Raw genomic sequence first — 15,200 nt, 5'->3', positions numbered from 1 at the left:
CCCTCATCAGGGCTGGCCTTAAGGCAACTGCAGCAGCTGGGTCAAAATGGGCCTTGCAGACTGCTCCTAAGGGGGCCCCTGCACCAGGGCAATCTAGATGAATTCCAAGTTGGGCCCCAGAGCTTCAAATTGGGCCCCACTGGCGCTAGCCTGAGTCTCATAGTTGCTGGGCCTGAGTTGCCCTACCCTTGCATGAAGTCTTGGGTTTGCAATTTTGGAGAGTGGTGACTCCCGCTGGGAAGTCTGGCTGTCTGGCGAGGCCCCCTAGATTTAGAGGCCCTAGGCTTCAGCCTACTTAGCCTATACACAAATCCGGCCCAGCCAGGAGGGCAGCTACCCCCCTAAATCAAGTAAATCAATAAAAATATTTAGCTAACTGAGGTTATGCCACTAATATAAAGCTTGACCCTTAACAAAAATCCTGGCTATGCCCATGTACTGGTTAGCAAAATAATAATAATAATAATAATAATAATAATAATAATAATAATAATAATCTGGCTAGGTTTCCCTAGCCACTCTGGGTGGCTTACAATGCATATAAAAACACAGTAATTTTTTGTGTGAAAACATTAATGAGATGAGGAAATATTTGTTTGGTAAAATATATAAAATTCATGGGTTTTTATTTTAACCTATGTGGAATTATATTCTTACAGAAATTTTGAAATTACTTTCAAAGCAGCACCCCCATCAAAGTTTGAGAGGCATTTTTCAAGCTTTGGGTGTCAGAAAAGCACTCACTGCATATGCTGTTATCAATGAGCCTTCATTTTCAGGTAATGGCCAGGCCATCAATTTATTTTTGCATGTCAGTCAAGAACAGCAGTCTATCAAACTGTATCTGTGTTGAAGTAACTGGGATTTACTGCAGAAAAAAAGATCTTGCTGGGTATTGTCTAAAATAGCTTGATGTCCAAGGCAGGCCTAAATATGAGGAATGTGTATTAGGTGATGCTGGATGCTGGAATTGAAGGTATGTTCATCAAATTTGCAGATGACACCAAACCGGGAAGGCATCTAATGCAGAATTTGAATTCAAAATGACCTTCACAGATTGGAGAACTGGGCACAAGGTAACAAAATGAATTTCAATAGGGGTAAATGTATGTTTTTGTCCTTAGGCAGGAAGAATCAGCTGAACATGTGAAAAGTACACGTGACATGAGTCAACAGTATGATGCAGCAACGAAAAAGCTAATACTATTCTAGGCTGCATCAATAGAAGTATAGTGTCCAGATCAGGGGAAGTAATAGTACCGCTCTATTCTGCTTTGGTCAGATCACACCGAGAATACTGTGTCCAGTTTTGGGCATCACAATTTAAGAAGGATGTTGACAAGTTGGAACAAGTGCAGAGTTGGGCAACCAAGATGATCAAGGGCCTTATGAGGAACAGTTGAGGGAATGCTCCAACTACTGCACAATTGTGCTCATTTCACAAGCAAGGTGATGCTTAAAATTCTACAAGGCAGGCTTAAGCAGTATGTGGACTGAGAACTCCCAGAAGTGTAAGCTGGATTTCGAAGGGGCAGAGGAACCAGAGACCAAATTGCAAACATAATCATTATGGAGAAAGCTAGAGAGTTCCAGAAAAACATCTACTTCTGCTTCATTGACTACTCAAAAGCATTTGACTGTGTCAACCACAGCAAATAATAGCAAGTTGTTAAAGAAATGGGAGTGCCTTATCTGTCTCCTGAGAAATCTCTATGTGGGACAAGAAGCTACAGTTAGAATGGAACAACTGATCGGTTCAAAATTGGGAAAGGAGTACGACAAGGCTGTATATTGTCCCCCCGCTTATTTAACTTATATGCAGAATTCATCATGCGAAAGGGTGGACTGGATGAATCCCAAGCCGGAATTAAGATTGCCAGAAGAGAATTGGAAATAAGAGTCAAAAAAATTAATCCCAGAACCTTTTCAGATCATAACTCCTTGATCATGGAACTACAAAAAGATGGTTTTATGGCCAGTAAAGCGAGATGAGCGCCGCAACGCCAGTCGGTCACGATTTTGTTACAATTTTGTAATATGCAGAGAATAACATTTATAGAGAAACCAGAGATTGGAACTGAGGGAACCCACCCCAGGGGAGGGTGGGTTGTTTTATGGGAGGGAGGGGGAGGGGGAAATGGGGGGGGGGAATTAAGGATGATATGTTTTAAAATAATATGTTTTGTATAAATTCCTAATAAAATAAAATAAAATAAAAAGATTGCCAGAAGAAATATCAACCACCTCAGATATGCAGATGACACAACTTTCATGGCAGAAAGTGATGAGGAATTAATGAGGGTGAAAGTGGAGAGCGCAAAATATGGTATGAAGCTCAACATAAAAAAAAATAAGATCATGGCCACTGATCCCATCCTGGCAAATAGAAGGGGAAGAAATGGAGGCAGTGAGAGATTTTACTTTGTTGGGCTCCATGATCATTGCAGATGGTGACAGCAGTCACAAAATTAAAAGACACCTGCTTCTTGGGAGAAAAGCAATGAGAAACCTAGACATCATCTTAAAAAGCAGAGACATCACCTTGCCGACCATATAGTTAAAACCATGGTTTAGTGATGTATGGAAGTGAGAGCTGGACCATAAAGAAGGCTGATCACCGAAGAATTGATGCTTTGGAATTATGGTGCTGGAGGAGATTATTGAGAGTCCCATGGACTGCAAGAAGATCAAACCTTAAGGAAATCAGCCCTGAGTGCTCACTTGGAAGGACAGATCCTGAAACTGAGGCTTCAAGACTTTGGCCACCTCATGAAACAACTCCCTGGAAAAGACCCTGATGTTGGGAAAGATGGAGGGCACAAGCAGAAGGGGATGACAGAGGATAAGAGGACAGTGTTCTTGAAGCTACTAATATGAGTTTGTGGGAGGCCAAACTGTGGGAGGCAGTGGAAGACAGGAGTGCCTGGTGTGCTCTGGTCTATGGGGTCACAAAGAGTAGGATACGACCAGTGGCGGAGAGAAGGCGGGGGCAGGGCTGGTGCGCGTCCCAGAGGCGGTGCGCACATCTGGGGGGGGAGCAGCCACGATGGCACCCCACCGGGATCGCGCTGCCAGGGGCAGTGCTCTCCCCCCGCACTCCTCTTCTTCTGCCAGTGGACACGACTAAACAACTAAACAACAACAACAAGAAGCTTGGAAGAGAAGAGGCTGAGAGGAGATATGATAGCCAACTTCAAATATCTGAAGGGCTGGCAATCTGCTGGCAATCAGAGACACAAACACTGTGTTCCTGTGTTCAAGGGTGCCAGCTTGAATAAAATATGGGGTGCGGAGCCAACTAGTCTCTTTTGCAACATTGGTCAGTGTATGCTAGTATTTATAAGATTGTGTACTTCATTCAATTTTAGATCTACATAGATTCACATTTGTTGTTGTTGTTTAGTTGTTTAGTCGTGTCCGACTCTTTGTGACCCCATGGACCAGAGCACGCCAGGCACTTCTGTCTTCCACTGTTTGGTCAGACTCATGTTTGTAGCTTCGAAGACACTATCCAACCATCTCGTCCTCTGTCGTCCCCTTCTCCTTGTGCCCTCCATCTTTCCCAGCATCAGGGTCTTTTCCAGGGAGTCTTCTCTTCTCATGAAGTGGCCAAAGTATTGGAGCCTCAGCTTCACGATCTATTCTTCCAGTGAGCACTCAGGGCTGATTTCCTTCAGAATGGAGAGGTTTCATCTTCTTGCAGTCCATGGGACTCTCAAGAGTCTCCTCCAGCACCAGAATTCAAAAGCATCAATTCTTCGGCGATCAGCCTTCTTTATGGTCCAGCTCTCACTTCTATACATCACTACTGGGAAAACCATAGCTTTTACTATACGGACCTTTGTTGGCAAGGTGATGTCTCTACTTTTTAAGATGCTGTCTAGGTTGGTCATTGCTTTCCTCCCAAGAAGCAGGCATCTCTTAATTTCGTGGCTGCTGTCACCATCTGCAGTGATCATGGAGCCCAAGAAAGTAAAATCTCTCACTGCCTCCATTTCTTCTCCTTCTATTTGCCAGGAGGTGATGGGACCAGTGGCCATGATCTTCGTTTTTTTGATGTTGAGCTTCAGACCATATTTTGCGCTCTCCTCTTTCACCCTCAATAAAACGTTCTTTAATTCCTCCTCACTTTCTGCCATCAAGGTTGTGTCATCTGCATATCTGAGGTTGTTGATATTTCTTCCAGCAATCTTAATTCCAGCTAGGGATTCATCCAGCCCAGCCTTTCGCATGATGAATTCTGCATATAAGTTAAATAACCAGGGAGACAATATACAGCCTTGTCGTACTCCTTTCCCAATTTTGAACCAATCAATTGTTCCATATCCAGTTCTAACTGTAGCTTCTTGTCCCACATAGAGATTTCTCAGGAGACAGATAAGGTGATCAGGCACTCCCATTTCTTTAAGAACTTGCCATAGTTTGCTGTGGTCGACACAGTCAAAGGCTTTTGCATAGTCAATGAAGCAGAAGTAGATGTCTTTCTGGAACTCTCTAGCTTTCTCCATAATCCAGCGCATGTTTGCAATTTGGTCTCTGGTTCCTCTGCCTCTTCTAAATCCAGCTTGCACTTCTGGGAGTTCTCGGTCCACATACTGCTTGAGCCTTCCTTGTAGAATTTTAAGCATAACCTTGCTAGCGTGTGAAATGAGTGCAATTGTGCGGTAGTTGGAGCATTCTTTAGCACTGCCCTTCTTTGGGATTGGGATGTAGACTGATCTTCTCCAATCCTCTGGCCACTGCTGAGTTTTCCAAATTTGCTGGCATATTGAGTGTAGCACCTTAACAGCATCATCTTTTAAAATTTTAAATAGTTCAGCTGGAATACCATCACTTCCACTGGCCTTGTTATTTGCAGTGCTTTCTAAGGCCCATTTGACTTCACTCTCCAGGATGTCTGGCTCAAGGTCAGCAACCCTTGCTGACTACACTACCTGGGGTGTACACTACACTACACTACACTACACTACACTACCTGGGGTGTACGAGACATCCATATCTTTCTGGTATAATTCCTCTGTGTATTCTTGCCACCTCTTCTTGATGTCTTCTGCTTCTGTTAGGTCCTTACCACTTTTGTCCTTTATTATGGCAATCTTTGAACAAAATGTTCCTTTCATATCTCCAATTTTCTTGAACAGATCTCTGGTTCTTCCCATTCTGTTGTTTTCCTCTATTTCTTTGCATTGCTCATTTAAGAAGGCCTTCTTATCTCTCCTTGCTATTTTTTGGAATTCTGCATTCAATTTCCTGTATCTTTCTCTATCTCCCTCGCATTTTGCTTGCCTTCTCTCCCCCGCTATTTGTAAGGCCTCATTGGACAGCCACTTTGCTTTCTTGCATTTCCTTTTCATTGGGATGGTTTTCGTTGCTGCCTCCTGTATAATGTTTCGAGCCTCCGTCCATAGTTCTTCAGGCACTCTGTCCAGCAAATCTAAATCCTTAAACCTGTTCCTCACTTCCACTGTGTATTCATAAGGGATTTGGTTTAGATTGTATCTTACCGGCCCAGTGGTTTTTCCTACTTTCTTCAGTTTAAGCTTGAATTTTGCTATAAGAAGCTGATGATCTGAGCCACAGTCAGCTCCAGGTCTTGTTTTTGCTGACTGTATTGAGCTTCTCCATCTTTGGCTGCAGAGAATATAATCAATCTGATTTCGATGCTGCCCATCTGGTGATGTCCACGTGTAGAATCGTCTCTTGTGTTGTTGGAAAAGCGTGTTTGTGATGACCAGCTTGTTCTCTTGACAGAACTCTATTAGCCTTTGCCCTGCTTCATTTTGCTCTCCAAGGCCAAACTTGCCAGTTGTTCCTTTTATCTCTTGATTCCCTACTTTAGCATTCCAATCCCCTATAATGAGAAGAACACCCTTCTTTGGTGTCACTTCTATAAGGTGTTGTAAGTCTTCATAGAAGTGGTCAATTTCAGTTTCTTCAGCACCAGTAGCTGGAGCATAAACTTAGATTACTGTGATGTTATAAGGTCTGCCTTGGATTCGTATCGAGATCATTCTATCATTTTTGAGATTGCATCCCAGTATAGCTTTCGCCACTCTTTTGTGGACTATGAGGGCCACTCCATTTCTTTTGCGGGTTTCTTGCCCACAGTAGTAGATATGATGGTCATCCGAACTGAATTCGCCCATTCCCATCCATTTTAGTTCACTGATGCCCAGGATGTCAATATTTATTCTTGCCATCTCATTTTTGACCACATCCAACTTACCCAGGTTCATGGTTCTTACATTCCAGGTTCCTATGCAATATTTTTCTTTACAGCATTGGACTTTCCTTTCGCTTCCAGGCATATCCGCAACTGAACGTCCTTTCGGCTTTAGCCCAGACGCTTCATCAGCTCTGGATCTACTTGTACTTGTCCTCCGCTCTTCCCCAGTAGCATGTTGGACACCTTCCGACCTGAGGGGCTCATCTTGCAGCGTCATAACTTTTATATGCCTGTTGCCTTTGTCCATGGAGTTTTCTTGGCTTGCCGGTTCCTCCTCCAGGTGGATCACGTTTGGTCAAAACTCTCCACTATGACCTGTCATCTTGGGTGCCCTGCTCGGCATAGTTCATAGCTTCTCTGAGTTCTTCATGCCCCTTCGCCACAGCAAGGCAGTGATCCATGAAGGGGAGATTCTCATTTACCCATTTGCAAAAAAAAAAAGAAAAGAAAAGAAAAAAAAAACACAGGCACCCACCATGCAGTTGGTTTTTTCCATTCTCTTTAGTTCAGATTGCACCTTGTGAAGTGATGGAATCAGAATTCTCTGTGCTGAATGTACACTATATGATTCTGCATTATCCCTCAAAACAATATCAACATTGTCCCATTGGATTTGGATTTGATATCCCGCTTTATCACTACCCTAAGGCGTCTCAAAGCGGCTAACATTCTCCTTTCCCTTCCTCCCCCACAACAAACACTCTGTGAGGTGAGTGGGGCTGAGAGACTTCAGAGAAGTGTGACTAGCCCAAGGTCACCCAGCAGCTGCAGGTGGAGATGCAAACCCAGTTCCCCAGATTACGAGTCTATTGCTCTTAACCACTACACCACACTGGCTCTCTCATTCTTTTCCCAATACATCCTCAATATGAACTATATTCCCTACAAGGTTCATCATGGCAGCTACACTGTGGCTGAGGTTATCTGTTTTTGACCCTCTAATCACATACACAATGAAATGGAAGGTCTTAAAAAAAAAAATATTATTGCATGTTTCTGCAGAGAATTATTCCACAGAGGTCAAGGTACCTCCAGGTTTCAACACAGAGGTTGGCTCAAGGCAAATTTATTGCTTCTGATTTTACAGTACTGTCACATCAGCACCTGAATCAGTTTTTAAATCTATGGGCTTGTCGCCAATGTTTAATTCCAATCTCCATATTGGCTCAGTATCATCACAAACAACAAATCCCAGAAAAGGTGGATTAGAACTGTCATTTGTCACTTTTTTGTACTATCTTAGTGTTCAAGTTTTTTTTTTTAACTTGTGGCATTGGACTCTTCTGGTTGGGCATCTCTCCCCACCCCTGGGCTGTGTTTTTAGTGAACTGAGAAAGAGCTGAACTTGCTTAATCCAACCTGCTTTGGAAAGTTTATTATTAAGCGCTTTTTGTAGATGGGTATTTTTTCCTGCTATGATTCTGTGTACTGGAGACCTCCAGGTTGCTTTCTGGCAATTTCTGCTTGCTGTTCTGAGGTTTAACAAGAGAGGAACCATGGATCCCAGGACATTCCCGGATCAGAAGCTGGTGTGGCTTCTTTAAATTTGTGGTGTCCCAGTAAAAGTGGGGCAGTTAAGCAGTTATGATCTTGGACTCCCTTCTCTTTGAGTACTTCTGACCTTGGGGGTCTCACCCAGTAGCTCCTTAAGCTTTTGAATTCAGTCTTAAGGTCCAGAGTGTGTGTCCAACTGCACTCAGCTTTCCTTTGCCTCTGTATCATGAAACCCAGGAGGATGTGATCACTTCCTCCTAAGTTTCCCAGAACTTCTACTTCATTGAATCAATAGGTAAGCAACTTTTCTTTGGTACCTGTTCTTTCCTATACCTGAAATATCTGAAATAAAAAAAGACCTGAGTTTTTATGTAACCAAGAGACCATTGTTTTTTTTTAAACAAATAGCTTTATTACAAATTATATTTTTTATGAAGTACACAGTCAAGTAAGTTTCCTATAAGGCCTTTAAAAATTATGTTGGCTTGATTATAATGATGCAATCTATTTTAAACATAAATGTCTAAAATATCAGCATATTTTATAGAAACCCAATAAATAAATACATCGGACCATTTTGCATTCCACAGGAAAACAACAAAATGCAGTATAGAACATGAGGGCATGTTAATTTCATTGATCAGCAAGAATTGTTTCTTCTTGCATGCAGGCTCCTTAATGCCATACACAATTCAGCCAAGAAAAAATGTTTGCATGTCAGTACCCTCTATTATGTCAATAAGGAATATTGGTGTTCTCTTTCCCCAGAACTCTTCTTTACATTAGTATTAATTTGTACAACAACCTTATATAATAAAGAGCCTGAGAATTCAAGATGGAATGAAGTAATCCTATATATCTAATGCACAGGGATTGAAAAGGGGCATTTACACACCTGAGGCAGAGCTGTACTCCTCTTAGCACCTTTGGTTTTTTTGGGGTGGGGGAAGATTTAGAGTATCAGTGCATCACATTCATTTATAAGATAATGTTTATTCAAAAGTGACATTTGAAGTGTATCATCTTCATCTTCAGCAAGTAAAGAGCCAAGAAGTAGAGTTTAGTTAGGCAGGTTCCTGTAAGGCACTTGACAGTTTTCATGCTGGGTGACAATGAGGTACAAAGGATATATGCCTAAGCTTCACGCTGTTAACACAATAGCACCATATTGTGATATTAGGTACAACTGGAATCTCATGTTCTTCTCATACATACTTGGCAACGGCTAACATTTGAGTGTAGATCTCCTGCTTTTAGTGTGGAAGGAGTAGGTTTCCTGAAAATTAAAAACAAAAAAGCTAAAAGTGACCAGTGAAGAAAATTGTTTTGAAGGAATAGTGTGTCCAACTCAGCTCACATACTGAAACTGTCAGATCATAACTTTCTACAATGAACAGAAATTAATGAGCTTAACCTCTGCCTCCTTCTTAAAGCCAGTTCTTAAATTGTAGGAATTCCTACTCCTATAGGATTGATTCCCACACTATTCCTTGATACTGTCCTTGAAAGTAAATCACAATGTTGATCCCTCTGACATAGCTTCCTGTGTTCAAAGTACAATATAGTGGTACCTCGGGTTAAGTACTTAATTCATTCTGGAGGTCCGTACTTAACCTGAAACTGTTTTTAACCTGAAGCACCACTTTAGCTAATGGGGCCTCCTGCTGCTGCTGCGCCGCCGCTGCACAATTTCTGTTCTCATCCTGAAGCAAAGTTCTTAACCCGAGGTACTATTTCTGGGTTAGCGGAGTCTGTAACCTGAAGTGTATGTAACCTGAAGCGTATGTAACCCGAGGTACCACTGTATTTAAGTTACCACATGGAAGCAGAACATGAAAGAACTACAGTGGTACCTCAGGTTACAGGTGCTTCAGGTTACAGACACTTCAGATTATAGACTCTGCTAACCCAGAAATAGTACCTCGGGTTAAGAACTTTGCTTCAGGATGAGAACAGAAATTACGCGGCAGCAGCGGGAGGCCCCCAAGCACTGGGCACATTTTTTTGAGGGGGTGTGACCATGGGCCCCCACAATAGGCTCCCTCATTAGGCATGTGAGGGAGCTGCAGAGACAGCTTCCCTGCATGACAACTCAATGCTGCTAGCTCAGCTGGGCTGCTAGCTCCTCAACTGGGCTGCAGTGTGCTCACCACATGCTGCTTTGTGAGGCGAGCCACAGCGGGCTCCCTCGGCTTCCATCCTCTTTGGGGGTGTGCCCCAGGCACCTGCCCGGGCAGTGGAGCATATACTCCTCTGCTGCTATCTGAGCACACTTCTGTTCCTGACCCATAACTGGCTGTAATGCACTTCTTCTCTAGGCTGAATCTGTATCAGGTCCAAAGTAATAGTTTGACCAAAATATGCATTAAAGCATGCAGACAACTTGTATCTGAACTGTGAATTGGGATCTCAATTGCAGTGGGAATCTGATTGATAGAATCTGGTCAGGTAGAAGCACAACAGAAACAAACCAAAAAAAGGGACCAAAAAGGCAAAGTAAGTTCACTCTGTCACATCTAGTCACATTAATTTTAACTATTTAAAAAGCTGCTTTCAAAATGCATTTTTTATATCCTTGGGCAGGTATTGTCAATGCAGAAGATGTTCCCAACTTACTTGAACATTTCATTTCTCTCAATAGTGGCAAGCCAGAAGCTGTAAGCATTTGCATAATAATTGCAGGTGCCCTTGCCGTGGCATTCTATGAAGGGAGCACTGCGGAACTCTTCCAGACAGGAACCTGGAGATGCCAGAGCTTGCCCTGAGCCTTCTGCACCAGCACTGGTATGCTGCCAAAAATACAGGTCATGCATCAGTTGATAAGAATAGATTATTGTTTTTAGTTACATATAATTCAACAGTACATTTAGTATTTAATAACAATTCAGTGGGGTAAATAACTGTTATTTGTATTCTACAGATGGGACTAGAAGTTGAAAAATAGTAAAGGTAAAGGTAAAGGTAAAGGGACCCCTGACCATTAGGTCCAGTCGCAGACAACTCTGGGGTTGCAGCGCTCATCTCGCTATATTGGTTGAGGGAGCCAGCGTACAGCTTCCAGGTCATGTGGCCAGCAAGACTAAGCCGCTTCTGGCGAACCAGAGCAACCACAGAAACGCTGTTTACCTTCCCGCCGGAGCGGTACCTACTTGCATTTTGACATGCTTTTGAACTGCTAGGTTGGCAGCAGCAGGGACCGAGCAACTGGAGCTTACCCCGTCGCAGGGATTCGAACTGCTGACCTTCTGATCAGCAAGCCCTAGGCTCAGTAGTTTAAAATGGTTTACCAATTTAGATGTTACATTTAAATTACGGGCACAAGAAATGCAAAAATAGTTTGTGTATCTGATGCATCAGGTGAAGTGGACTCTAGTCTCTGAAAATTTATATTATAATAAAATTTGTTCATCTTTAAGATGCCACAAAGCTTATTGCTGACTCTGAACAATGAGTTACAGTACATCCTATACCTGGGGGCCGGATGCAGCCCAATCGCCTTCTCAATCCGGCCTGTGGACGGTTAGGGAACCAGTATCTTTTTATATGAGTAGAATGTGTCCTTTTATTTAAAATGCATCTCTGGGTTATTTGTGGGGCATAGGAATTCATTCATTTATTTATTTTTTCAAAATATAGTCTGGCCCACCACATGGTCTGAGGGACGGTGGATCGGCTCACAGCTGAAAAAGGTTGCTGACCCTTGTCCTATACAGATACCACAATGGTTGACGTTACAATCTTTTCTGATATAAACCTACTAGTCGAGCCCTCCATGTGCCAGCTCTGAGGGACATTTTGAAAAAGCTGACAAGGGATTTATGAAACCCTTCCCCAGTGAGGCCTGCCAATGTCACCAGGTGAAAATCTCCCTCTGTTCCAAAGCATGCAATGGCATGTGATGGGCTGCTGTTGTTTTTCTTACTGATCATAAATGCTTTGATTTGTTTTTTAGTTGTTCATGCTGCCAGTTTTTATTTTGCTTATAGGGTGTGTACTTTTAGTATTCTATGGATTCATGCTGATTTCTCCTTGGTTTTATATCTTGATAAGTTGGGCCATTTTTGAGGAGGAGACTCCAAAATTTAATAAATAACAATAAAAAACAATAAATTTTACCTAGAAAAAAGTACCACTATGTTCAAATTAGGTTTACCCTGTATTAAATGTGCAACCACAAAAACACATGGTCTCATAGCCCAGGTTTTACCATCCACCCCACTGGCTATCAAATAGTCCTTCATTAAAGGTACATTTTAAGATAATTCTGTGGCTGCTTTAAGTGTCTACACAAACTACTCTCCCGGAGACTGGAACCACCCACCACGGAAACCAGGATCAGGATACCAATGACACTTTGACTCAAAATGTCTAATGACTCCTCCCAGTGGTGAACAGCACTGAGGACAAGATTGTGCTCTATGACTGAAGCAATCTCCCAATACTGTTCTCTGAACACAGCTGTGCAAGCAGGAGTGGAAAAACTGTGAAAGAGTGCTCTTAATAACCCACAGAGCCAGTCCAGGAGTCATGACCAGGATATCGGGGTCAATGCTATCAAAAGTTGCTGAGAGATCCAGAACCAGAGTCCCACTCTTCCCATTCCAGTCTCAGTACAAGGGTGATCAAGGCTTACCAAGGTATAGTCCTCAAATTGTGCATGCACCCAGACTGGAATTGATCCATATCCGCTTAGTTATTTGTTCTGTCCTACATTTCAAGCATGTCAAGGGCTTTATATATTTGCATTTTTAAAATATTGTCATAAAGTTAATGTGTGTGAGAGAGAGGGTGTTATTGGATCAACTCTATTGATTTGTCCGCTGTTTGTGGGGGTGGGGGTGGTTAGGACATTGTCTTGTTGTGGCACATGTGTGATAAAGGCTACACCAGGGTGAAGGCGTCCTCCTTTGTTTGTCCCTGTGCAAGTTTGAATTTGTTGGTTAGCTGCTTTACTCTTTGTGTTGTCACAATCAATGCAGTGGCATCCGCAACAATACAGCACTTAATGGGGATAGGCACAATTGTTGTTGCCCTCTAAGGTAAATTCTGAAACCCAGTTTAGTTTCACTACACATCTTGCCCAGATCTTAAATTCCAAGCATTGTTGTGGCAGGGTAACCAGGCAGAAGTGTGGATAAACTCATAAAATCAGAGTCCATTCAATTTATTCCCTAAGAAATGGCAGCTAGCATGGTCACCTGGGTCACCCTGAAGAAATCTGGACAGCTCATATGTCTTAAAAAGAATGGGTTCTTTTTAGATTGTGTGAAAATGAATGGAACATGGACTAGTAGAAATAGAATTAAATGCATTCAGGTATAACTTGGAGCGCTTACCATCACAAAGGAGTAGCCTATCCACAGTGATCTCCATCCTTCTGGACATGGTGGAATTTGAATTGTTTGACTGTGAACTGCCATCACCATTGCAGAAGCTTCACATACAGCACACCTGAGAAAAGTATAATGCAAAGTTGAAAAAATACATATAGATTGAATACCCTCCAGTCCTCCCTTTTACTGCATTATTCATCACAACAGCTCCCTGCCTTGGAGGCATTGCCCACCTGGCCTGGGAGTACAGGGCTTTAACTGACTCCAGCTACAAAGGCAGCAGAACAAACTATTGAGTTGGTGTATTGTTTAGGGCAGGATGGTCCAGCATGTGGCCCATGGGTGATGACCCTCCCTCCTGCTAATTCCCCCTCCCCTCCAGCTCCCAAGTGTCAGTCAGATCAAAGATGGCGAAACTTCTGCTCACCAATGACTCTAGCATGGGCAAAGACCTGCTTGCACTTACGCTTCAGTGAGGATGTCTTCAACAGCACCTTCATCTCCACCACTGGTGAGGAGAGGCTCAGGGTGGTGGCCTTGACCTCCTCCTGAGGGATGCTTCTTCAGGCAGATGCCTCTGATGGAGAGGCAGAGGGTGGCATTCCTCACCCCCCCCCCCTTGAGCACATCCAGCTGGGATGAGGGGGCCATGAGGGGGCAAGTCGAGTTTCAATTTCCCTATTTCTTGCCCCACTATCTTGTCCCTCGGACCGGTTTTTGGTTTTGGGGAGGGGTGTTGTTCATGTGACATTCTTTCTTTCCTCTGACTTCACCTCTTTCCTCTGACTTTACCTCCACCACCCCATCATGTTGTGTTTGGGGAAAAATGGGCAGGGTGGAGTTACATTCGGGAGGGGCCACCAAGGCATTTACCCAGAGCAGGGGGCATGAGAGGAGGGGGTTCCACACAAGTCTTTAGCCCATGATGTGGGTCTCTTCTCTTCCTCTCCTCTCCTGCTTTCCTTCATGGCTTTGGTGCGCTCACACATCTACCCTCCCCCCGCCCAATTCGTTCATTAGGCACATATGTTGCCTCCCTCAAATGTCATCTTGGCCCCTAATTGGGGTGAGGGAAAGTGGATATGCACTTACAAGCAGGACATGAAGGCAACACAGTGTTTGCTGTGAGAGAGCAAATCTCTAACCACTTTCTCTTGACAATCTTGTATTAGCTGATACACCTCTACTGTATCTTCTCTTAATTTGCCTTTTTTATAAACTAAAAAGTTTCATATGTTGCAACCTTTCCGTTTTCTTTCATATTTTCCAGCTCCATTGGTGGTGGTGTATGCATTGGTGTGCATACATCTGTTTGTGTACTGAATTTGTTTAATAAATAAATGTATTAAATCTTTGAACAGTGCATTTAATTATATATATTATTGTGTATATTAAATAATATTAACTATATTGCCAACACTTTATGATATAGACTCCCTGGTCCTGAATGGGGTAACTGTGCCCCTGAAGGACCAGGTGCGCAGTCTGGGAGTCATTTTGGACTCACAGCTGTCCATGCAGGCGCAGGTCAATTCTGTATCCAGGGCAGCTGTCTACCAGCTCCATCTGGTACGCAGGCCCTGCCTGCCTGCGGACTGTCTCGCTAGAGTGGTGCATGCTCTGCGTGGGGCTCTACGTGGGGCTACCTTTGAAGGTGACCCAGAAACTACAACTAATTCAGAATGCGGCAGCTAGACTGGTGACTGGGGGTGGCCGCCGAGACTACCGGTCCTGAAATACTTACATTGGCTCCCAGTACATTTCTGAGCACAATTCAAAGTGTTGAAAGTCCTTGAAAGCCCTAAACGGCCTCAGACCAGTAAACCTAAAGGAGTATCTCCACCTCCATCGTTCAGCCTGGACACTGAGGTCCAGCTCCCAGGGCCTTCTAGCAGCTCCCTTACTGTGAGAAGTTACAGGTAACCAGGCAGAGGCCTTCTCAATAATGGCACCCACCCTGTGGAACTCCCTCCCATCAGATGTCAAGGAAATAAACAACTATCTGACTTTTAGAAGACACCTGAAGGCATCCCTGTTTAGGGAAGTTTTTAATGTTTGATGTTTTATTGTATTTTTAATATTTTGTTGAAAGCTGCTGAGAGTGGTTGGGGAAACCCAGCCAGATGGGTGGGTTATAAATAAGAATA

General features: G+C 43.3%; 1 protein-coding gene across 4 annotated transcripts in view; it reads right to left on the bottom strand.

Annotated features, from left to right (window-relative positions):
• Positions 1 to 8,109: 8,109 nt before the first annotated feature.
• The window catches only part of COL4A1 (collagen type IV alpha 1 chain), a 177,760-nt gene continuing 170,669 nt past the window's right edge, over positions 8,110 to 15,200 (bottom strand). For all 4 annotated transcript variants that reach the window (XM_083435551.1, XM_083435550.1, XM_083435553.1 and 1 more), the window contains 3 exons: positions 13,057 to 13,171; positions 10,337 to 10,509; positions 8,110 to 8,996 (listed from right to left, as the gene is read on the bottom strand). In XM_083435551.1, coding sequence (XP_083291677.1) covers positions 8,915 to 8,996; positions 10,337 to 10,509; positions 13,057 to 13,171 — 370 coding nt within the window. In that variant the 3' untranslated portion in view covers positions 8,110 to 8,914. The remainder of the gene's footprint in view (positions 8,997 to 10,336; positions 10,510 to 13,056; positions 13,172 to 15,200) is intronic.

Source organism: Podarcis tiliguerta (genome assembly GCF_965153285.1).
Source record: "Podarcis tiliguerta genome assembly, chromosome: 3".
Lineage (NCBI taxonomy): Eukaryota > Metazoa > Chordata > Lepidosauria > Squamata > Lacertidae > Podarcis > Podarcis tiliguerta.
This window is presented reverse-complemented; position numbering and strand designations above follow the sequence as displayed.